General features: G+C 29.4%; 1 protein-coding gene across 1 annotated transcript in view; it reads right to left on the reverse strand.

Moving 5' to 3' along the window:
* The window catches only part of LOC105830099 (mastermind-like protein 2), a 38,612-nt gene extending 21,819 nt beyond the window's left edge, over positions 1–16,793 (reverse strand). Inside the window, exons 1-3 of the mRNA XM_012669266.3 lie at positions 14,373–16,793; positions 3,659–4,205; positions 2,447–2,772 (exon numbers count right to left, since the gene is read on the reverse strand). Of these exons, the coding sequence (XP_012524720.1) occupies positions 2,447–2,772; positions 3,659–4,205; positions 14,373–14,456 (957 nt within the window). The 5' untranslated portion in view covers positions 14,457–16,793. The remainder of the gene's footprint in view (positions 1–2,446; positions 2,773–3,658; positions 4,206–14,372) is intronic.
* Positions 16,794–25,912: the final 9,119 nt, after the last annotated feature.

The raw sequence follows: 25,912 nt of genomic DNA on the forward strand, positions 1-25,912 counted from the left end.
AAACAATTGTTTCCAAAATTAATTTTAATAATTATTTATTTTAGAAGAAGTAGCTTCAATGACCTAGACTCCTAGACTTTAAAATATGTTGTCAAATTCATCCCACTGAATTTCAAAAGATATTTACCGGTACTTGTGATTCGTTAAAGTTATTAACAAAAAATATTTTTAAAGAACAAAATTTTTTTATTTAGGACTCAATTGTAGACTTTGTTTTGCATTGTAAGCAAGAAGGGAGATAAATGATAGATATCGCTTTATGTGGAAGTTCGAAAACCTATATGAAACAGATCAATTACATTGTCCAATAAAATTTAACTTCTTTTTATAATACGAATGTCATTTCCGACGTTTTTGGCTATCACATCACAATTTTGAAAAAATGGCGTCAAAGAAGCCAAAAATAACGATTTCGAAAGTTTTCAAGACGTTAAAATACCGGCACTAAATTTTTTAAACAAATTTTGTTAATATTCTTCGAAAATATCAACTTTTAGTTTTAGGGTGCACTTTGATTCGTTTCGATATGATTTTTTGTTTTTAAAATATAATAATTTGAATTACAGCTTTTTTCATACATGAAAAATACATATGCGGAAAGTAAGGTACCTGTACCCAATACGTCCCTCCTAAGCTTTAGAGATTTTTGTAATTTTTTGATAAATGCAAAATTGAAAAATAAAAGTCAGATTTAAAATAGGAAAACATTTCTCTGAAACTAAAAAAAATATATAAAATATTTTCAATTATTTATGTAAGTATAGTAAAAATTTTTTAAAAAGATAGCACTTGGGCCATGTTGATTACAAGCCGTAGAAAGGAGATATTACACATTAAATAGCATAAATACGTCATATCGACTTCCTGAACGATATATTAGCATTATCTGTGAAATTCATTGTGTAACTATTTGAAAATGAAGGGTGAACCATATTGGGTACAGGTACCTTAAGTGCTTTTCTACTTATATAATATAATAAAATTATATAAATTAAAAAGTAATATAAAATTATAAAATATAATATGACAGAAAGATTAAAGAGACAACCGCACTTAGCACTATCCGAGATCAGCAACGTGATCTGATCGCATGTACATATGTGTATTTAAGTGATTCTGTGTGTGTGTGTGTGTGTGTGTGTGTGTGTGTGTGTGTGTGTGTGTGTGTGTGTGTGTGTGTGTGTGTGTGTGTGTGTGTGTGTGTGTGTGTTTTACATTTGTGCTGCCCAAAACTTCAGATATGCATAAAACTTCAGATTCGAAGGGTATACAATTTGTTAAAAGAATTTAGTAACAGTATTATAACGTCTTGAAACCCATCAAAATTGTTATTTTTCGCTTCTTTGGCGCCATTTTTCTCAAAATTGTGACGTGATAGCCAAATTTTAACAACAAATTCGTGTACAGCAGGCAAAAATACATCGGAAATAACTATTTGCATTTGTGTTACAAAAATAGTGTCGGACAGTATTATAAATCTCGTTTCAGGCCGTACAGGGAAATGTGACGTAGGCCTCGTTTCGTTTATGCGGGGGCTAGGGGATGCGTCCCGCTAAAAAAAAAATTATAACATGTCCTAATTCTTTGTCCATGACACCTAAGAATATGAAACAGCATAAAATCCAATTGTTTACATCGTAAGTTACAAACATGGTCAATATCAACATTGTCAATCACGACTAAAATTGAGTTAGGCTAAACGTCTTTTATGTCCCGATATTTTGGACATTGTGTTGTCTAGGTAATGAGCGAGATACTTCTGTATATTTTCTATATATATTCTATTTATGAAGACTAAACGCATATATGTACATGATATCTAAATAAAGTTATATAATATAATCCTACAAATGTTTTTATGATTTTTATAATTATCCCAAGAATTATTTCACTTTCAACCTTTGAAACGTTATCTTAACTGAAAATTAAACAAAAATATTATTAATAAAAACAATTGAAAATTTTCACTGAATATCAGTGACTTCAGTAAGTATTTAATCTTCAAAATAAACGTTTATACTCTTTGCACCTTAATTTAATATCACACTGATATTATCTACACAATATGTTTATTCGTAGGACATTCTGAAAATATCCTTGGAAAGTCCCCTGAATATCTTTAAAAAGTCTGTACTTTACAGCTAACTGCTAACTATACAGTTATTCATTAACTTTTTAAACAAAATTTTTGCCAATTTACAATCCTATATTGCTTACAACTACTTATCAACGATACTACACTAATTTTAAAGAGTAAAGCTTATAATGAATCATTTCTTTAAGTATAATACAAAAAATTAGATTTATATCGGCTTTACAACTTATTTTAATTAATTGTATTATAGTTATTGATACTATTAATCATCAATTTCGAGGACCAATTTGAAATATCAAACTTTAACCTTAACTATAACCTCCTTGTCTAAGCAAATAGAAAACAACTCACCTGTTCCCGTGGACAACCATGAAGACGTTTGTTGAGTTCGCGCACAGAGAGTGACATCAAAAGTTCATCGTCCATGAGTTCATCTTGATTCACACCGTTACAGTTAGAATACAAACTGTTACCCGAACGATGTGCTGGTGTGGGCCCACTGGCGCCACAAGAACTCACGGAACAAACACTCAGCGGTCTGCCCGGTTGTATCGATAAGCCCTGCATGCTATCTTCCATCCCTTGCATTACACCCCCGCCCGCGGGAAGCATTCCTCCTCCTGCACCCGGACCACTGTAATACTCTAGGTGACTCGACAAGTGACTTGCCAAGTATCCTACAACAACAATGTTCACGCGGTAAAGAAGAATTCGAATATATTAGAAAAAAATAATGAAAAATACTGCATACTTATATATTTCTTTCTCGAATTTTATTATTTCGAAATCAGACCAATCTTGAAATCTGAATCAATAAGAACTTATTGATTTATAGTGCTACACTTATAGCTGTAATCGTCAATAACTATTTATCAGAGAGAGAGAGAGAGAGAGAGAGAGAGAGAGAGAGAGACTGCGTATATCACTATATATCGATATAGTTACAAGTATAGCACTAAAATCAAATTGTGATATTTCTCATGTAAAGTAGCCAGTGTAATACCAGTGGTGGCAACGAAGCCAACGCTTAGACAATACTGCTACATTCAGATGTTGCCAAAATTCTGTTAACCAATACTGGGCCAGCATTGGCCGTTTGTAAAACTAATGCTGAATCATTGTACTAACAAATAATTGACTGCTAACAGCCTGTACAACTTGATCAATGTTATGACAGTTAGGCATTGATCAAGAATCTATTAGCCAATACTGAACCAACATTGGCCGTTTATAAAACCAATCCTAAATCAGTATACTATTGCCAATGTTGGACCGAAGCTATCATCCGATACTGTCACAATAATGCGTCAGAATGTTACCAATACATTACCCAGTATTGGGCCATTACTGGACCGATTGTAAAACCCATACATGGATTATTGTCATTCAGTGAATATTGAGTTCCATTTAAAGAGCACATAAATTCTATTAATATTTCAACATCATTGCAACGTTTAAGTATAATATTGTAGAAACATTGCTGGAATATTCTGCTTTATGCAAAGTATATTTGGCGAGAAAATTTTTTTCCTCTCTAAAAAACAATTTAACTATAGAGCTCACCAGTGTGTCTGGTGGGTCGCGGCAAATGTTGCAGCTCTTGGAAGTGAGGCGCCGCCGACCAGGGCTCATGATGAGTCTCCGGAGTTTGCTCTTGAGGACAGTGGGGCCTCAAATCAAGCGGCTCCTGCCTCAACGACTGCGTCAGCCAGCCCATGCCGCCCGTGCTCACCTGCATGTCTTCCTGTACCATTGCCGTAGGTTGCTGCAGTTGTAGCAATATACCGCCGCGATCGCGAAGATCGCGCGCGTCGCGGGAATCCCGGTCGCCGCGATGAAGCTGCAACGGCGGCGGTGACGCCGAAACAGGCGGTGTGTCCGGTGGCGTGCCCGGATGCGATAGCGTGGTGAGATGCGCTGCAGTGCCGGGCGGCGCCTTCACTAGAACGCCGTGCTGCACCTGAATGTGCGGCTGGCCATACAGCGGATGCGGCTGCTCCAATTCATGCGCGGGTGGCGTCAATGGCGCCAAAGTCAGGCCCTGCGATTGCACCTGTCCCGGAAGCTGCACCACACTGCCGTTTACCATCATCGGTGAACCCATTCTTACCTACAAGATGTTAATTTTCACTAATGTCAGCATAAACATAATTCATAACAATAGTTGAACGAAAAGTTCTAATTTTTACATCTTGTTTTATTAATAATAAACAATCAAATATAATCTTTAAATGTTTTCGAATAATTTAATCGTAGAATTTAAATTGCTTATTAATATAATTTTGTCCTATTTGTCAAGTATAATTAAGAATCAAAAATTTTGAAAGATTTCAAAGGTCTCAGAAATTTTAAGTCAAAAATTTTTTGTCTAAAAAATTAGTCCTTCAAAAAATATATTAATATTTAATATAAAATAGTAGAAAATCTTAAATCTAGAAATGTTTTTTATAAAAAAAAAAGTTTTTTAACAAAAATGAAATAGAAACATATATGTATATATAATAAAATAAATAATTAAGATAAAAAATCAAAACATTTACGACTCTTCAATATATTCAAAATTTTTTAAATTTTAAATATAATACCTTAATTTAAAAGGTTGTTCAAATAATGTCTATAATCATATTTTTATTGAATATTTAAAGTTATTCTATGCATTTTGAGCACCTCCCCCCCCCCTCTCTCTCTCTCTCTCTCTATGTCTATCTGTCTATCTATCTATCTATTTATCTATCTGTCTGTCTATTTATCTATCTGTTTTTCATCATTTTTGTAAAAAATAATTTGCAATTAAAATTATTTTATAATAATTACATCATATATATGTACATATATTGATAAAATTAATATTTAATTATACTTGTTATTAATTCGTTAATCTTTAAAATCTAGCTTGTATTACATAATTTTATATAAATATTTATTATTATATTGTGTTTATATTAAGTAATGATATGTATATATAATATATAATGTAATATAATATATATATAATAATATATTTTTTTAACAGTTATTTAATTAAACTAGACACCTAATTTACACAATAAAACTATTAAATAAAACAATGTTTTTAATATGCCAAAATATTTAAATAAATTAAAGTTTAGTTAGTATCACAAAAACGTCATCAGAGTCATTGGAAGTGGGAACTAGTAGGAATAGGTGAACCGATACAAAGAAGTGAAAAATGTCGATGATCTATCTGACAGGGAAAAACGCTGTACTCATCGTAGAAAACATATGTCCCTTGCTGCAAAATGAACGATATTGGTCCAAAACCTATAACGCATCTTAAACCGATTCCGTAAATAATTTACTTCCCGGCCGTTCACCCTACAGTGACGCTGGCGACACTCTTGTGACACTTATTCAGTACGAAGCCGTGTACGCATCCAAAAGAACCGAAAATGAGTTTCTCTGTGGCTGCGCGTTACATGAAGAAGTCAAAGAACTTTTGTTAGGAAATGGGTGAACCGGTACAAAGAAAATGAAAAAAACCCACCAAACATCAAGTTACATGTAACGTACCTGTTAGTTGTAATTTTCCAATCAACAATGTAATTGTAATATAACACGTGTGTTATATTGCAATTATATTATTGAGTGGGAAATTACAACTAACAAGCACGTTACATGTAACTTTGTGTTTGCTGGAAATCGATTATCTATCAGACAGAGGGGAAAGATACGCGTTTTACTACTGAAAAGCAGGACAAAATAATCGTTAAGCTTTTCGACAATGATAGAGATTTGGACGCCATATTAGGTAAACATATTGTAGTTCAGATATTCGATTTTAAAGATATTATATCGATTTTTACATTTTCTTTTAGAAGAAACCATAATGATGCTGTTATGACACTGACTATAAATTTTAGTAGATGTATTTAAAAACTCTGTTATGTATATCAATAGTTTTTAAGCGCAAACTTTCCGAGTAAAAATCAATCCAGTCGATCTAAATAATTGAGTAGTTTAATATTCTAGCCCGTCACTAATTAGTTTATGTTGTGTATTTATAATTAATTTTTGTGCTGTCTAATTATTATATTAAAAAATATTAGCAGGTGGCGGTATCTTTTCTGAAATATTAATTCAACTTATTTTAATCTTTGTCATTGTAAGTTTAATAGATCTATACATTAACTTTATACAGGGTTCCAAAACATGTTGGTCAATGCTCGTAAAAAGAGGGGATCGAGATGAAAATAAAAGTCCAATATTATCTTGGGTTAGGTCCACCAATAATTGAGATATTAACATATAAAATCTGCAAATAATCTAATTAATTTCTATCGTAATTGTGAACAGTAAATAATAAAAGCTTATCATACATTCACGATAGATTTTTCTTCTGTGTTATGGCTCGAGCGGATCGAGCTCTTCCCTCGGTGCGCTCTCATTTGCATAATTTGTAAAATTAATACTTCGATTATTCGTGGACCTAACCCAAGACCTAGCCCAAGGCCTAACCCAATATTGGACTTTTATATTCATCTCGATCCCTTCTACCTTTTTACGAGCGTTGACCAACATGTTTTGAGACACTCTGTATATTTATGTATATTTATCCTATGTATATCCATTTATCTCTATACATTTAAAACTTATTAAATTTTTCGTAAAAACCCTTGTCTTTGCGTGTTACAATTTTTGAATTTTTTCATTACTAAGTTCACTACTAAGTTTTTCACTACTAACTTTTACTTTAAAATAATGTTTTAGAAATACATTTTGGGAATGTTAAAGTGTATTCATAATTTTATCTGTTTTAATATTACTGATATTTAAAAAATACATTTATTTGAAAATTATACTGAATCTAGTAAAGCTAAAATGACAACAACGTGACAGAAATGTGACAATCGATAAGCAAATTGCAATGATCAGTAGATTAATTATCGGATGAAAATTGGTACTTTACAACATAACTGTTGACAATAGATTATTATTTTACATTATTATTTTCATAGAAAAAAATTATCTAATGATTATCTAGTAGTGATGTGTTACTTACAAAGGGACTTTGCAAATTCAAAAATTTGGACTTTAATAAAACTTTGCATTAAAAGGAGAAGGTAAATAAATAAATTTAGAAATTATTAATAAAATTATGATACCAATGAACTTCAAGGGGAGTCTCATTTGCCTACATTCCCAATTGCCTACAGCTTCGTTTGCACACAAATTTTGCAAAGGTGCCCGATCGCCTACGTGCCCGATTGCCTACATCTCGATTGCCTACAGCTTCGTTTGCACACACGAAAATAATTAAGGTTCAAAAGTACAATTGCACACATGATATTATTTCGCTCATACACATTGCACACATAATATTATTATGCTCATATGCATTGCTCACATGACATTATTGCGCATATGCATATTGCACACATGATATCATTGCGCTCATACACTCGAGCAAGAGCAAGGGAGTGAATCCCTCTAGATGCGCAGTATAAAACAGACATCACCAATCAAATTCTATTAATTTATCCTAACATTAATTAAAGCAGTAATCTGCTGAAACGATGTCCACACTTGTACTGTTCCACATGGGTTTGCGACTTTCCATGCAAAGCGAGGTCTACCTACTTTTCTTTTTATTTATTTTTTATTTAATCTACTTTTATTACATAAAAATTAACATAAAAAATATTATCAGAAATCATCGTCAAATCAAGACGCCCAAGTTATTGAAATCATGTCTCCAGAGTGTATGAGCGCAATGACATCATGTGTGCAATGTGTATGAGCGTAATAATGTCATGTGTGCAATGTGTATGAACGTAACAATATCATGTGTGCAATGTGTATGAACGTATTAATATCATGTGTGCAATGTGTATGAGCGTAATAATGTCATGTGTGCAATCGTACTTTTGTGCCTTAATTATTTTCGTGTGTGCAAACAAAGCTGTAGGCAATCGGGCACCTTTGCAAAATTTGTGTGCAAACGAAGCTGTAGGCAACAGGGAATGTAGGCAACTGAAACTCAACTTCAGTATAAAACATTTTTTTTATATTTTGAATAGATTTTAAGATATAAAAAAATGTCGAAAAAAGTTGAAAATCATTTTGTAAATAAAAAATGGTTTTATTTCTTAAATTTCTCTAATTTAATATACCAACTAGTAACTTTTAAATTTTAATGTTTATCTTCTTCTTCTATATACAAAGTTTCATTAAAACCAGACTCTTCTATTTACAAATTTCTTTGTAAGTCACATCAATTACTGTGTAACCATTAGCCAATCTATCTTGTATTAAAAACGATCAATGACTTAAAACTTTATATGTCCTTATCAATATATGTATAAAAATAAGCACGTACGCGATGAATGAATTCTGTTTTAGATTAAATTATTAACGTTTTTGACTGATTTTGGGTCCAGGTCTTAATTATAAAAATGCGTTCAGATTAGCGTATTCGGGAAATAGCATTTCCCGAAAGCATCTAAAGTAAAGCTAATACAATATTTATTAGTGGACTTACTATAAAGTTTTACAAAAAATAGATCGAAACAGATGAATGTACGAGTTCGAACATTACGAATCAATTAACTGGGATCGGATTTTAATGATTCATTTAAAAATCTAACATAGAACTTATGATATCATTAATCGCTCTTAGATCGATTAAGGAATAATACCAACTTGACGTTTTAAAAAGTCGAGTTTCGTTTTTTCGCTAAAAATGTCCCTTAGAGTTTTCAAAATAAGATACAATTGATCCTATATGTGAAAAGAATTCTTTCCTTTTCTTTTTTTTTGAAAGTTTCCTGCGGCGCGCGGCGCCTTTGGCGCCTCAAATAAGCGCGCAACGGTGAACTAGCGGACTCAAAGAATATAACTGAAAAAAATATTAACCGATTTATTTGAAATTTTGTGTACATTTTCCAAAATACATTTTTCAGGAAACTACGTTTCGAGTAATTAAAAACTTTTTTATAAACAAAAATCCACGATTTTTCTATAAAAATCGCACGTTTTTCGAAAAAATCTTCACTATTTTTACAAAAATCAAAATTATGCATAACAAATAATAATTTTTCTTTTATTCACTTACCACTAAATTTACATTTGAAAAGACGTTTGCACTCGGTTTATAATGTCAAGCATGGTAACTTTTTCATAATTTTTTTTCTCCGTGCATTCTCTGTATATTCTAACTATATAAACCAATATGATTTTAGTTAAAATGAATGTCGGCTTATCAATATTATTCCCAAAAGTAGCCAAAAGTCATTCTGCCAATGTTGGGATCCAGTTCTTAAACCGCACAGTGGCATCAGCTAGGCATGCCAAAGTTGGCTCATCAATATTGGTTAGAATATCGGGCCTAAATAACGTTACCAAGTTTGTGTACAATATATTCAGACAAATATTGGCCAAATCTAGGTGCTTCAATTTCGGTTGAGCGATGTCAGGCCAAATCTTGGCCACGTTGCCTATCTCTCGGCAAACCCTACATGGGTAGTTTTACAAAATTTTCGAAGTTTTTTAAACTCATAATTACGGTTTTGGCATCAGTTATAGCATGATGGATTAATTATAGACGTGACGGATGAAAAATGGTAAATTCAGCATGACGCATCCAAAATGACGGACCAAAATTCAAATTTTGAAAGAATAGAAATGATTATAAGATAACGACTGATCAAGCCAGAATTGGATAGGGATCTGCTAAGCCAAAGGTCTGTCTAAGTCGAGCTACTGAAGGCAAGGTGCAGGTTTATTTAGCCAGTGAAGGTAAGGGGAAGGCTTATTCAACCACTAAAAGTAAGATGCAAGTTTACCCGGGAGCGGGATCTCAGATGTGCACGGAGTAAAACGGACACTACCAATCAGATTACTGCTTTAGTTAAAGTTAGGATAAATTTATAGAATTTGATTGGTGATGTCCGTTTTACACTGTGCGCATCTGGAACTCACTCTGTCTAATATTTTGTGATGTACTACGTGTATACAAAGTTTCAAGAAGATCGGCGTGTTGCACTTGGGTATTGTTACTTGTCAGAGAAAAATATTGTATTAGCAACTATAAATCTATCAACAAACATCACCTCAACTATGCATTATAATATGTAATAAAAACAGTAAGTTATGAACCAAGAAAATATGGTAATAATAATGATATGAAGTAAATTTCTAATTAGATAAACTGTAGAGAAAAATCGTAATATAAATATAAATGATGGAAAAATTAAAACACCTAGATTTGAACTCAGAGTTCTTTCGTTCTTATTCTTGACATTTAGGGTGCTATGCCGATTGCTTCCCTGTATATAATTATTACAATCATATACCTAATTTGCCGTACGTAAACTAGAAAAATATAATTATTAAAACTTATTTTTATAAAGTCTGTACAATTATATAATTATTAAGGTTTTATATCACTATAAATTAATTACATAAATAATGTTGCCGTGATAATACAAATTATTTTAACTATTGTAACTAAAGTTATTGTAACTAAAATTATAGTTGCAATAACATAGTTTATCGAATCATAATAGTTCTATGAATAAAACTTGAGTAATTGTGACTTTATACATGGAAAAAAATTTGAAATTAAGAAAGTCCAAAATTTTATGTTTCTTGGGTTTCAAACATAATTGAACTTTCTTGCATCAAAAATTGGATTTGTTTCAAAACTTGATACTACAGCTACTCAAGTAATTTCGGAACCGAGAGATTACTAAAGACCGAGCTCCGACGCTTCCAAGTTTATACTAATACTGTCCAACAATGCTTGGAATAGTGGAGGGTCGCTGAGTGCGATTTGTCTCAGATTTGGAACTCGTGAGTTCCAAACTTCCATGCATTATAACGTTCCAGGTAGCTGTAAACTACAACGCGTAGAAACTTGGAACTCACGAGTTCCAAGTCTGAAACAAATCGCACCGCAGCGACGACCCCCCACTATTCCAAGCATCGTTGGACAGTATTAGTACAAACTTGGAAGCGCTTCGAAGGAGTTCGGTCTTTAGTAATCTCTCGGTTCCAAGATTATTTGAACCGTAGTAGTACGAATTCGAAGCTACATAGAGTAGAAATACAAGAACTGTATACCATCAGAGTTATCGCTAAATTAATTTAGTTCCAAATTTTTTTCCCTGTAGTTGCCACGATTGGAATTCTTCTCTGAGTGTATATTATTTAATCAAATTTTATTAAAATTTTACTAAATTTCACTAAAAATATAGTGACATTTTTTTAAATCCATTTCCCGCAACTACCATGCGATTGCGAAGATAAATTCTAAGAAAATATTATTTCCATATAGACGTCCCACCTAACAATTATTTAAAAATTTATGATTATTTTATATATAAATAAAAATATAAAAATTTAAGCACACAATCTTAGCACACAAATCTAAAAATAATTTTGTTGGACCATCAAAATAATTATGTAGAACTCTTAAACATGATAAACAATGCTCTAAAAAATTTTGCCATTCTAGCAACAAGTTTTGAACGTCAACATAATTATTTTAATGATCCAATAAAATAATTTTCAACAATATTTAGCTAAACCTTTAGATACTTTATCAAAACCGTTCTTTCTATGTATGTTTTTTTTCTGAAAAATATAATATTAACAATAATAATATTAATAAAAAATAATATTAATTATATTAGATAGACTTTTGATTAAAGTGTGCTGTTATGAATTGTAACAATTAACAATATAAAAAATAATCAATACTTCAAACTCTTGTTTTATTTCGCTTGATATCTTAAGGCGAAAAATATAATTTAAAAATATAAATACGATAGCATTTTATGTAGTTTATGTCATTGTTTCGTCATTTAACAAACTATGTATCTAATAAAAATCATCTCAAATAAATCATAATAATAGATATACACAATATCTAATTATTTACTTTACTTTATTTATTATTTTAGTAAAAAGGTACAGTATACTATACTAGAAGAATAAAATACAAATGAATAAAATATAAATTGTTATTTTACCAAAATGTTATAAGCGCATGCTATAATTTTGTTATTGATCAACCATGCGCACTGATTATCTAATCATACACAGATAATGTCATGTTCAAGACACAAGGTAATATGTTTTGATTATAATACGTCTTAAAGATATTGTTTAGATGTCTCCTAGACATATTATAATACGTCTTTAAAATATTTTATGTCTCGATTTTGGACATGCGTGCTCTCTGAATAGCTAATTATTACGTTGTGTGAGCGCTTTTTTACGAAAGCAATCGTGTGTAACAAGTGAAATTCTAATTTATTTGGTTTACACATAATAAATAACGGAACACACTTCACTCACACGTAGCGTATGTATTACGCGTTGCTATCGCACATTACACTCTGGGACTATATAAATATATTTATATATTTTTTAACATATATTATATACGTTTTTATCTTGTTTTTTTTTTAAAGATAATATAATCCAGTAACAAAACAATTATGCAAGATGTTTCAAACTCTATAGGGAAATTTATATCTTTCACATTTTTGGCTATTTTAAAATCTTTTCAAAATTTTTCTTAATAAAAAGAAACTTTACGAGAAAAATATTTTGAAAATTTAAAGCATCATTCGTCAGGGATGCTTTAAATTTTCAATATCAGATATTATTAATTAATTATTTATTATTTATTACATACTAGATACCATAGACGCGCGCCTCGCGCGCGCTATTTAACTTTTTATTTTTTACTTTTCAAAAATATACTACAACGATAATTGTATAGGTAACCATTCTATACAAAGACAGCTGTCAAAATTCAATCACAATGACAGTTACTCTCGTAGAAGTAACCGCAGCAAAAGAACCAATCAGCATCGCGGAAAATTGTCAACAACAAAATCGGTAACATCTCCTTTTTAAGAATGGATTAACAATTGTAATAATTTAAGTAATTCAAGTTTATACTTTAATGCCTTTCTGTAAAAAAGAATATATCTTAATAGATATAAATTAGTCATAATAATTATATACTAAACAACATATTAAAATATCCTGTATATACATATAACGTAAAATAACTTTGCTCTAGCAATTGTCGTATCTTGTTTGTTACAAATAAAAACTGTTTAGTAAAGATTATCATCACATGCTTTTAATATCTAAAACTTGATTAACTAACATATTGATACAATATTTTTTGGTTTGCACACATTTTAATTAAACATATTTAAGGAACATTATTAACAACACTTTCGTATAAACATTTAGTGTGTACACATGCATGCTAGTATTATGTGCAAAATAAGGGCAGAACAAATTACTCTCATCTATTTTTCATTTAATATTTTTTAAATGTTGTATATTTCAATAGTCGTACAGTTTATTAAAAATATACTTATATTTTTTTTAATCTTTATTTTTATAAGATGTGTGTGTGTGTGTGTGTGTGTATCACATTGATTTTACTATTTTGAATTTTAAAATATTAATTTTAATTATTAAAAATTATTTTAATAATTATTTATTTCATATCGTTGTAATTTAAAATTTGTTTTAGATTCATCCACAATCTCTTAATCCATATCAATTTTATGTTTACTGATTATTTTTATAGATTGATTTATGTAACGAAAAATATTTAATGTTTGAGAAGCTTTTAATAACCATCCTTCTTAAAAGTAATATTAATTAAAAGCGATATTTTTTAATTTTTCAAAAATTTTTTAAAAAGTTTTATTATATTTTTTACATATCTTTTTTTGTCTCTGAATCAATTTTTTTATTTTTTATAACTTCTTTGATAAATTTAAAAAATTTGTCAATGAAATAAGAAAATTTTAAAAAACAATTTTTTTCTTTTATAGTTTAAAATTTAATTTTAAAAATGCAATACATATTCTTTCAAAGGGTTAAAACGTTTTAGGAAAAAATACCAAAATTTTGTAAAATATTCAATTTTAAATAACATTTTTTAAGTACTTTTAGTAAGAAAAAAATAATTAGATAAAAATTTCTGATAAAAATTATTTATATTATTTATAAAAAAGTATATTTAATTATATTTTCCGTTTCATCAACTCTAATCGAGTTATAAGAGTAAATTATTTATCTGGTGTAATATTTAATTTATAAAAATGCATTTATCTATGAAAAAAAAGATATAATGTATGTTAATATACATATATGAAAAATGTACTCTGTAAATTACTGAAATTAAGTAAATGTTATTCGTTTCAATTATTTCATAAATATATATATTCCTATATTCGCAAATATAATATATATATGTATGTATATCATAAGCGCTTACCTCTCGCTTGACATCAGCGGGATCCAAATGATCGAGGACAAACTCCTGCACATATTCCCTTGCCAGATGGTCCTCAGCTTCCATCTTAACCTCGTCAACCTCTACCTCGACCTCTTCTACCGTATCAGCCGTGGTCACATACGTGAGCGTCGTCTCTTGACCGTCGCCGCCGTCACTTCTACCGTCGCCACCACTGTCGCCACCACTACTTCCGCTAGACGAGCAGTTCGTCACCGTTGTTTGTTGCGTTGTGACCACTTTTTTTTATTAACACTTTGACAAGTGATTTTTTAAATTAAATAGTCAGTCGACCGAGAAACTAAACGTATGACGATGCGCTTCGCCGCAATGAGTCTAAGTTTCGATGAGATTCTTCTCTCGAGAGATTAAAGAGAAACTCAGGTACCAAACAACCAAAAATAACGTGCTTTGATCTGTCATCAGTATTACACGCGATCTTATAATTTTATCTTCGATCATACATCTTAACAGTCTGATTCTAATCCCTTTTTTAAATTTCAATTTTAGTTATGAGAAAATTGCTTTACATACATCTGTTTGAAGAATATCGTATATCGTAGTTGCACATTGCGTAGTTGTACATAACAAACATACAACTTAGCCACTTTGGGAGAATGTTGTAGCGTTGTAATGATTCATTTCTCGCAGGTCAAGCGAAAAATTAGTCGCCACACCGCAGTCTCACAGTAAAACGAAGTTGAAGCAAGTTACGGCAACAGCAAGGCTACTGCAAGTACTCCGACGTAAAGTCTTCCGCGTGATGTACTCCAATTAAGCGAAAGAATATCTCTTCAGGAAAAGAAATTTAAGTAGAGGGGAAGTATCACTGTAGCTTCCGATCACTATCTAACACTATGCATCAACCCCCTTGACAGGGGAGGGACGACAGATCTCTCACAGCAATTATCTATACACTATCGGCTCGACGTATCACTGACACTTTAAACCACTTTTCCCGCCTGAAAGCGCCCGAAAAAAAATCAGCGCTATCGTTTCACCAGTCTCCTCGTCTGACGGCGATCGCGAAATCGCCTAATCGCGATTCGTATCTGTGATTCCCGTCTCGCACCACTTGACGACGAGAAGCGAAAGAGATCTTCTAATTAGTGCGACATATCGTGCCTCGTGGGTCGCGAGGCGCCGCCGACTCCACCCTCCAAAATCGATTCGCGGATCGAAAGACGTCCCCTGCCCCGTCGATCCCCCGCGCGCGTGTACACTACCACTTCGTTTTCTTCTTCCTTTTTTTTTTTGAACTTCGCGCTCGTCGAACGAAATCAGCGAAAGCGCGATCAAAGGATGTAGAGAAAGAGAGGAAGAAAAGAAGAGGGAAGAGGAGAAAACGCGTTTAAATGGAAGAGGGAAGAGAGATCGCGTAACCGACAGCAGTAGATGCGCCGTCTGAGTGGTGACTGGTCGGCTGTACGCCGAAAGAAGCTGCGAGCGCGCGGATCACGCTCTCTCGCCGCGCAGGGCAATCGCGTCACACGCGGGAGGCGTGGCCGTCCTCTATTCGGTCCTCCGTTGCGCCCGGCGATTGGCGCGCTCCGAATAGCATCGCCATTTGCACACTCCTCCCACTCGTGCCCCCCTTCCTCCACCCTGCCGCGGTCGAAACGAGTAAATCTCCCTCTCGTCGCTGTCGGACTGTGCCGCATCGCGTGGACCCGGTCACTCGAGAGATATTCCCCCATTAATTTCTAAAATAATTATTATATATACGCGCGAATTCTATCCTCATGCCACTCCCCCCCCCCCTCTCTCTCTCTCTCTCTCTCTCTCTCTCTCTTTCTGTTCCTCTTCTTTCTCCATCCGGCCTTCCATAGGACTTCCATCTCCAGTGAGGACTCCTTTCTCCTTTCCTCCCCTATGGGATATGCGTGTCGCAGCTTTTTTTCTTCTTTCTTTTAAATTTCAATTTATGGTCGGTACTGGTTGATCCTTTATCTGGCAACCGCGATCTCGATCTAAACGGGACACAATTTTCCGCACGGGCCGTAGTAGCCGGACGGCGGGAACAAGAGAAGGAGAACGTGTCACGTCCACGTCCGCGTCAAAGAGTAGTGAAGGGTGGGAGAAAAGCGCGAGAGAGATAAAAGAGAGAACTGGTGTCGGATCGCTGATCGCCATGCCCAGTTAACGAGATATTGCTCCGCGCGTGTCTGGATCTCCGTGCATCCGGAAGAGAGCATCTCTGTATCTCACAGGATTTAAAACTTTCGCTTGACGATTAAATGTCACGCAAATTGTTTCACCGTTGCGAATCGTCTCTTTGATACGCACCACCAAATAATGTTTACACTGAAAAAACAATTGTTTATTACTGTAATAAACTTTTCAGCTTGATTAAATTTCTTCACGGCTCGAGTATTTATATAATTCAGTTAAATATATAAATGCTTGGACTAAATTTGAAATATTTTATATCATTAAAACTTGTTTAATTTTTTCAATTTATTGAATGTTTAAGTTAAATATTTGAATACTTAAATTCAAGTAGTTCATGAATATAAATTGAATATGTAAATACTTCCCAGTGAGAAATAGTACATCGAATCGACATCGATTCGACATCGAAATCATCATTTCGATGTCGATTCGACGTTGAATTGATGTCGAATTCATTATCGTTTCTCGCTGGGTTAAACTAAAACGTAATAAGTTAAGAAATTGTATTAACAACTTTTTTCATAGTTTTCTGGGAAAATAGTTTTTTCAAAATACGGTTATAATCCACTTTGAAGCCCACGATTCAGTTATCAAATTATTTTGATTGCTCGTAACCCTAATTTTATGTTTATTTTTTCAAATTAACCCTGTATTAACTAAAAATTGCAATTAACTGTTCTATATATTTCAAAGTTTTTTAAGTTATATTCATCAAATCTCTCAATTAGTTCCATCGATATCCAGCTACGCAAGAATAATTTACTTAAGAACAAGCCACATAATTTGATTACTTAATTGTAAGACTCAAAGTGGGTTATAACCATATTTTGGGAGAACTATTTTTCCCAGAGTATAGTAAATTTATATTAGAGGAGAAAGTGGTATTATGGCCATTGTAGACGGTCACACGTTCTAGCTCACAAATTCTAATGATTATATGGAATCATTTATTTAATAACCTGCCATTATGAAGTGATGCTTACTCATTCTTTTTAAACTTAAACGTATTATCACACAAATTTATGTACACTTGAATATGTTTTTATTATTTAACTTTTTATTCCGCTGTACACATTTTAAGTTATACAAAGTTAAACAATGACATAGGATTTTATTAATATAGCCACCTAAGTGTGCTGGTTTTATAGTCACTTCGACCGTCTCTACATCGAAAAAATTCTTTAATATATCAATTGTCATTCTGGTATTAATCAATAATTCGTGACATGTATAAATTATTATCGCGACAAAAGGAAGTGATTACGTATAAACTTAAAAATTCTACCTTTATTAATTATTTAAAAGATCTAACTTTATCTCTCTTTATAATTATGCTACAATTTTTTTAACCTAATAATTTATTTTATATAAATATATAATTTTGTAAGAAAATATTGTGACTCGAATCTTTTAAACAAAACCAATTTTTTACATTTATTTTTGTGATGGCCATATTACCATCCCTTATTTTCTTTTATTCATTATGCAGTGTTATTACATTTTTATAAATAATATATAATATAGTAAATATTTGATAACTTTGAATCTAAAATTTAATGAACACACTTTAATGAATATAATTCTGTTAAGTTTTAATTTAAAACATTAATTATTAATAAAGTTATTGTAATAAAATCTAAATGGGGGGGTGGCCATATTACTACCTTTTCCTCTATTATTTTACTTTTTTGTATATACAATTGCAATTCTCGAGGAAAAAATACCTCTTATATACTCTTATATAAGAAGTAATCTTATATGCTCATGTATGAATTTTGGCCATCGCATAAAGGCCATATATGGTCATATATAATTATATAAGATTATCTAAGGTCATATTCGAGTATATTTAAATAAGTTTATATTTGGAGGTACAGTATTGTAATCTGATCATATATGTATAACTCTATATGATTTATATAAGTTCGTATATGATTATACAAAATTTAAAATTTTATTTTTGTTTTCTCAATTCTCAGAAGCTTTCTTCAAGTTGCGGAGGCCCACGAACTCTTTTCGAGTAACAAAAATAACATATATTACTTTGCTGTTAGTGCTAGGTAAACCATGGATGATCATCTTTTATAGATCTTTGAAGGAATAAAGGACTTTTAGAAATTTTCTTACGAGAAGGAGAAGCGCCGCGCCCTCACCTAGCAGTGATTTTGCGAACTACTCGCTGCTGTAGATATTTAAATAAATTTATATTTGGTATAGTATTGTGGTATAGTATTGTAATCCAATCGTATGTAACTCTATATGACTATATAAGTTTATATATGATTATATATTTTCAGTTAAAATTATACAATGTTTGCTAAATAATACTCTTAATATATTTGTTTAGAAGAACAATAAATGATATATATTAAATATATATGTAATATATGTATATACATGTAAAAAAGAAAGTTAAAGATAATTATTGACAATCGAATTTGCTTATAATTATTAATAAGATATAAATTTTTAAGCATTAAATGTTGCATACTAAAAATATATTACATAATAAATTATTTATTTCTGCAACACATTTTAATTTTATTATTTAAAAACCTTAAAGTTTAAAAAATTGTAAATATATATATGAAAGCATATTTATATGTATGATCAAGTATAATCATATATGAACATATATACTTGGATCTATCCATAAGTGGTTCACACTATAGTATATATGTTCATATATGATTATATTTTATCATATAAATATGTTTCACATGATCACATATGATAATATACAGGAACATTAGACCATATATGATTATATAAGACCATACTTAAACAGGATTTATAAGAATAATCACGTATTCTCATATATGGCCGTGTAAGATCATTTATGATGGCACTTTTATTTCTTATGCGACGATATATAAACATATATTTGTTAATATGAACAAATAAAAGATTTTTTCCCGGGTTATTAGTTTAATTAGTATTAAAAACTGATTTTCTGCATTTCAAAGATAAATTATTAAAAATTGAATGCAATATAATAGATAGAGAATACGTGATTTAAGAATATTTATTAATTATATTTACTTTACAAATGTGCTCGCGTTCTCAATATGTTTGAACTTGAACGCTTTATTAGGAAAAGCACAAAAATAACTAATAACTCTAAAACAAAGTCAAATAAGATATATACTGAACGTATTATATATAATATAATATGTATAATTATTATATAAATAAAATATATACGAACTTTTACTAATATAATGATATATGATTTCGATTTAAAAAAAATTATTTTCTACATAAGTCTATTAAAATTAATTCTCAAACATAAATGAGTAATTCTTGAGTCATTTATGGAACAATTCAACTACCACAGATTTTTCTCCACAAAACAATAAAAATTAAATATTAAAAATAAACTTTTGTTACAATTAACAGTTATAGTATTTAGTTTATATTTCAGTAATATACTTCTTGATTTTTCCCAAAATTTTCTGAGTCTATTAAATTGATTTAATAAGGCGCGGTAATTTAATTGGAATATTCAAAAGTTACATTAACAAAAAACAACAGTTCGGTTTGAAGATTAAACTAATTGTATGAATAATTGTATGATCAAATTACAAAATTACAAAATTTTAACTTTAACTAATAGTTTTACTTTTGTATAATATAATTATTTGTCAATAGCCTGACAAATATATAATTATTTTATAAAAGATCTTTAATCTTTACTCATCATATTTTATTAAATATAAAATTTAGCGCCTATTATTTCGTTTCGCTTACAAATGTGTGATTATAATTTAGATTTACTGTGAAATAGCATTATTATTCTCCAATCGACTTAAGCGAAAGCTTAATAGCGTCACGTAAAAGAAGGAGAGAAAGAGAAAAAAGGTTTATGCGAAATGGGTGCAAATCATGGACTCGCATCTAAAAAGGTTTCTACGTCTACCAATTTATTCCCCCCTCCCGTCTTAAAAAATCCGTATTACATTTTGAGCTCATTTCTGGGACACTACGACTTTAAAATGCTTCATGAATATCAAATTTTCTTCTTTTCCCACGCACCTTTTTATATCTTAACTGTCTTTAACTTTCTTTTTCTGACTTTAACTGTCTTTCGAAATAACGTACAGTATGAATTTGTCAACCCAAAAAGACAGAAATATTCGGCATACATAGAAACAATTTGTCTTCTAAAAGTATTTATATAGAAATAACGTGTTTCTATTAGAATTATTTTTTAATCAACTAAGTTGTAATATTTATAAATATTTTTTAATAAAAAAAATATTAAGAAAGATACACACATTAACATAAAAAATCTTGAATGTAAAAAGAAATCGAAAAGAATATGTCACATTTCACAAAGAGCTAAAAATTATAATTGCATGCTTTTGTAATTAATAATTGCTGCATGATTCATATATTTGATGCACGTGACATTCTATTTTAGACGCAAAATAAATATTAGCAAATATCTTACGTCAAATAGGACTCTAAATGCAAGAAGCACATTGTTAACATTGGCATAAGTCTTCTAAAAAGATCTCCCTTATTTCTCGAAAACTAAACATTGCACTGTATTAATAGTGATAAAAACATAATTTATTTAGATAAATAAAGAAATAAAAAAAATTTATTGTTAATATAATGTTTATATATTTATGTTTTTTTCTATATAAAATTTACTAAAAACAAACTTTTTAAAAGTAAAAATAAAATTTGTATAATATTTACTTGCAAATTGCATAATTTAAATAATATTGAGTACATTATCGATAATATTAAATTATTTTACATGTTTGTAATCTTCTAATATGTTTTGTTTATAATTTTCTCTCTCATATTTTTGCATTCTGACGATGCAGTGTAAAACATAAAATCGTCGTGGAGTATAAACCGTACACTTCTCTGTTACTAAAAATAGATCTTAAATATGTAATCTATTTTTTTTCATAACATAATATTTTAAATATATGGTTTATTTCTCAAATAAACTGTTTATTTTTATTTTTTAATAATTTTAAAACTGCTTTTGTTGTTAAAATGTTAAATTCTCATCTTTAAAAAAAAATTTTTCTCTGTTTTTTAATACATAGAAATATATTACAAAATTGTTTTAATTTATTAATTTATTTTATAATTGCACTATATGTATCTGAATTATTGCCATTACTATTATGTCAACTTTAAGATCGAATTTTCCATTTATTTTTGGTTTTGTTACGAAAACGTTAATTACCACAAAATATAAAAATAAAAATAAAAATGATTTTGCCTTTAAAGTATTTTACGTAAATAAAATGTTTATAACATTAAAAATTTGCATTTATATAAACCTACGTATGGAAAATAAAGATTCTCTATATATTGTATTATAGAAATTTTCAAAATATTTAAAAATTACCTGAGAAGAAATACTTATGCAATTATATATAATCATATAATTGGCCATATATATTATAATATAATATGATGATTATAATATGATTACAAATAGATAAGATCATATCGGGCCAAAATTTTGATATTACTATAATAATCATATATAATTATATATGTTATTAGATCTGTTTATATCTAGTTATATATATTTATATATGATCACATTATGCTCATTTTTTTTCTTGGGTATTTTTGTTAAATAATATTAATACTAATAATATTAATAATATATATTTTTTTAAAGCACTTATTTAAAAGAAATTATTTATTTGCATCAATTATACTGAAACTATTCTATTAACAGATTATTTATATACAATAAACTACAATTAAGCTATTACATAAGATATTAAGAACTAATAATGCACAAGAATGATAAAAGGTAATATGCTTAGATAAAAAATTTTATCTCTATAATTACAAACTACAACATTATTAAAACAAGCTTTCAAAAATAGTTAAAGAATAGTTTTTTTAATTACTTTATAATCAATTTAATTTTCAGAAATAGTCCTTTTTCTTTTGTTTGTTTATACAATAATTTATAAATTGTCAATAATATTTTTATTAAGAAAATTGTTTTTATCAACTCTATAAAAAATTTAATGATTATTTTGTTATAAAAATCATATATTTTTATAAGTATTTTTATAATAGTAGAATACATTAAATCGATTTAATTTAATTAAATAGTTAATAAAACTGTTTTTATGTATACTACTGCGGCAAATTGGTAAATTATTTTGATAAAGTAAAAACTAGTTTTTGTTATATTTGAAGACAAATTTTAATTCATTAAAAAGTAATACGCAGAAAGAGCGATACAGATAGCGATTCCAATGTAATGATCTTTTACTAGTTAACTTTATAAAGAGAGAAAATACGAGATGACGAGACTTGATCTCAAGCTTTAAGGTCTATCCCTACTTTAACCAAATGCAGCAAGATAACGGAATCTCGACAGGGCAGAATCTTGTCAATCTAGACGAGACAAAACGTCATCGTCGTCAACACCCGTTGAGCGAGAACTCGAAATAGTGACGAGCCGAGTGACGGTAACTTTGGCCATTTTGTTGAGCACGAGGAATTTGTCGACGTTGCAATTCGACATCCTCTGTCCGCCGTTTCCTTCCCGTTCTGCCTCGGCCATTCGTTCGCACTCGATATATTCGCGTGCGTCGCTCGATTTCTCAGTATAACGAGTGTCGGAAATTTTCCACTCGCTGGGACGCTCACTAGTTGCATAGAACATGGTGCCTGACGACACCGCCGCATATGTACTTTGTGAATTGATAAAATTTGAACGATACGATGCAAAAATATTTGTTGTATACCTCAAGTGAAATTAAATATAAAATTATGTTATTTTAACAACACTGTTTGACAAAGTAATTTTTTAAATTTTGTTCAATAACATTATTATTAATATACTTTTGAAAATTTTACTTGTTCTATTTCGTATGCTTTATGTACACTGAGAGAAAAAAATATTTGCATTAACCATAATTTATAGTTATTTTTGGCCATAACAATATTTTCATAGTTAAATTAACAATATAAATTATAGTTAACTTAACACTATATTATTGTTACAATAGCTATAGCATTCGTTCATACAACTATATGTATGGTTAAACGTGCCATAATTGTGATTTATGTATGGTAGAATATTTGTATGGTAGAATATGTATGGTAGAAATTATTATAATTTATAGTAAACTTTTTAGTTTATAGTAAAATTTTTACCCTGTTTGGCACAACTATACATATATGATTATTTACACTAACATTATAGCAATAATAACTATAAAAATGATATTTGCAACTATAATTATTTTACTATGCAATTATAATTGCAGATACTAGACACTTTTCTCTCAATGTACTGTTTTAATGATACTATGGAAATATTGTTACATTTTTTAATAATATTTATTTTAAAAAATTTAGATTGATGAAATAATTAAATCCATATGTATTGTTTTGTAAATGTTTAATTGAAATTTTTCTAAATCCAACGTATATAAACTTGATAAATGTAAATACTTATAAATGTTATTATAATATATATATATTATTTTCTTACAAAAAGAATAGAACAAATGCCTTCCTTCTTTACTTAAGAAAAGCTAATACAAATAAAGTAACAATAAAATATTGTAACATAAGCACATATAATATAATAAAAATAAAGACTGCAAAAATCTACATCTAATTCACTTATCCTTGTCAGAATCAATGTTTATAAAATAAGGGTATGTATTGCTTAGCAAATCACTACATGTAACTGCCATAATTAGATGTAATATTATTACGTATTATATATATTAAATAGCAGTTACATCTATATTTGTTCCATTGTATAATGATGTTCAATGCGTGAACATATTTTTTTACTCGATAAGAACCTAAAATAGAGGTCGAAACGTTGTAAATTCAACAATAAAATTTGCCAGTTAGATTGACAACAAGATTTTATTTATTTATTAATCTTTTGACTACATCTTTTTTTACTGTCTCTGGATTATATTTATGAGTCTGTCGCGTCAAACGCCATTTTATTTATTTTAAAGTAAAAAAATCTGAAAAAAATTCACAAAATATCTATCAATATTATTATTGATGATGTCATAGTCATTTTCCATTGTCTACTTTTTCTGAAACAGGCAAACTTGTCAATTTCGAAGTTTACAAACAAATATTATTTTAGACGTTTCATCTAAGTATAGTTGAATGGTTAAATATAAATTTAAACAAATATTTAAGCAATTTGTTTATTATTACAATACATATATTTATTTTATAATGCCTACGATATAAATAGAAAGATGTAGGTTTTGTGTTTTAAAGATTAGTAAAAAATGTTTATAACTTTTTGAAAATAACAACGCTCAAATAGTTTCTTTAAATTTATTAATTGCAAAAAAGATGCAATTGAAATTATAATTATAATTCAAAATTAACACATTTTAAAATCAATCTATTCTGACAGGGATAAATAAAATAGATGTAAATTTTTTTTCTATATTTTCTAGTCTATATTTTTAAGGAACTTACGTAGGAATGTACGTTCTTAACTTTCAAATAATCGTTTCTTTATTGAAAATTATTCTTTACAGGTTTAAAAATATGGGAAGAAAAAAATTAATAACAGACAAAAGTTAAAGAAAGATAATGTGAACATAAATGCGCTCGAGAAATTATTATGTTTTTTGTCAATACCTTAACTTGAATGGTTTTATATTTTTCAATAACAAGTTATATTATTTGAAATACAGATTTTCTATCGATTGTCAAGCCATTTTCTTATTATTTATGTTTTTATTTTTACAAAATATTACGTTTCAAAATCTGTATTCAAAAAATGATTTTTTCTCAAAAACTGTATAATTCTTGTATATTTTCCCCAAATTTAAATATTTAGCTCTACAATCGGTACACATTTTTTTTATAAATGCATATTATAATTTTACATTTGATGTGCCTACATTACGGATCACAGAAAAATTTTTTGATAAACCTTGAAACAACGGCAAAAAAGATATTTGCATCTGGATAAAAATGTAATAAAAATAATGCGTTATTAAAATACGATGTTTTTCTAAATTTATTAATTATTTAATAATTATTATTTATCTATTTTATTTTCTCTAAAAAATTTATAATAATATTAATAATTTTTCTATAAATATATACAGCACTTTAACAATATTTTCGAGATTGTTAAAGTATTGTATATATTTATAAAAAAATTATTCATATTGCACTTTAACCATTTTTTTCGAGAAAAACTAAAGCAATTATTTGTTCGAAATTGGTTCAAATGTATTCAAATTGCTTTGTGCTTTAAAAGATTTTGTTTCTCTCCCCTCTTTACTCCACCATCAAAATAAAAACTGATGTCTCTCTTCCAGTTGCTATTATTCTTCTAAAGA

This window comes from Monomorium pharaonis, chromosome 1 (assembly GCF_013373865.1).
Source record: "Monomorium pharaonis isolate MP-MQ-018 chromosome 1, ASM1337386v2, whole genome shotgun sequence".
NCBI lineage: Eukaryota > Metazoa > Arthropoda > Insecta > Hymenoptera > Formicidae > Monomorium > Monomorium pharaonis.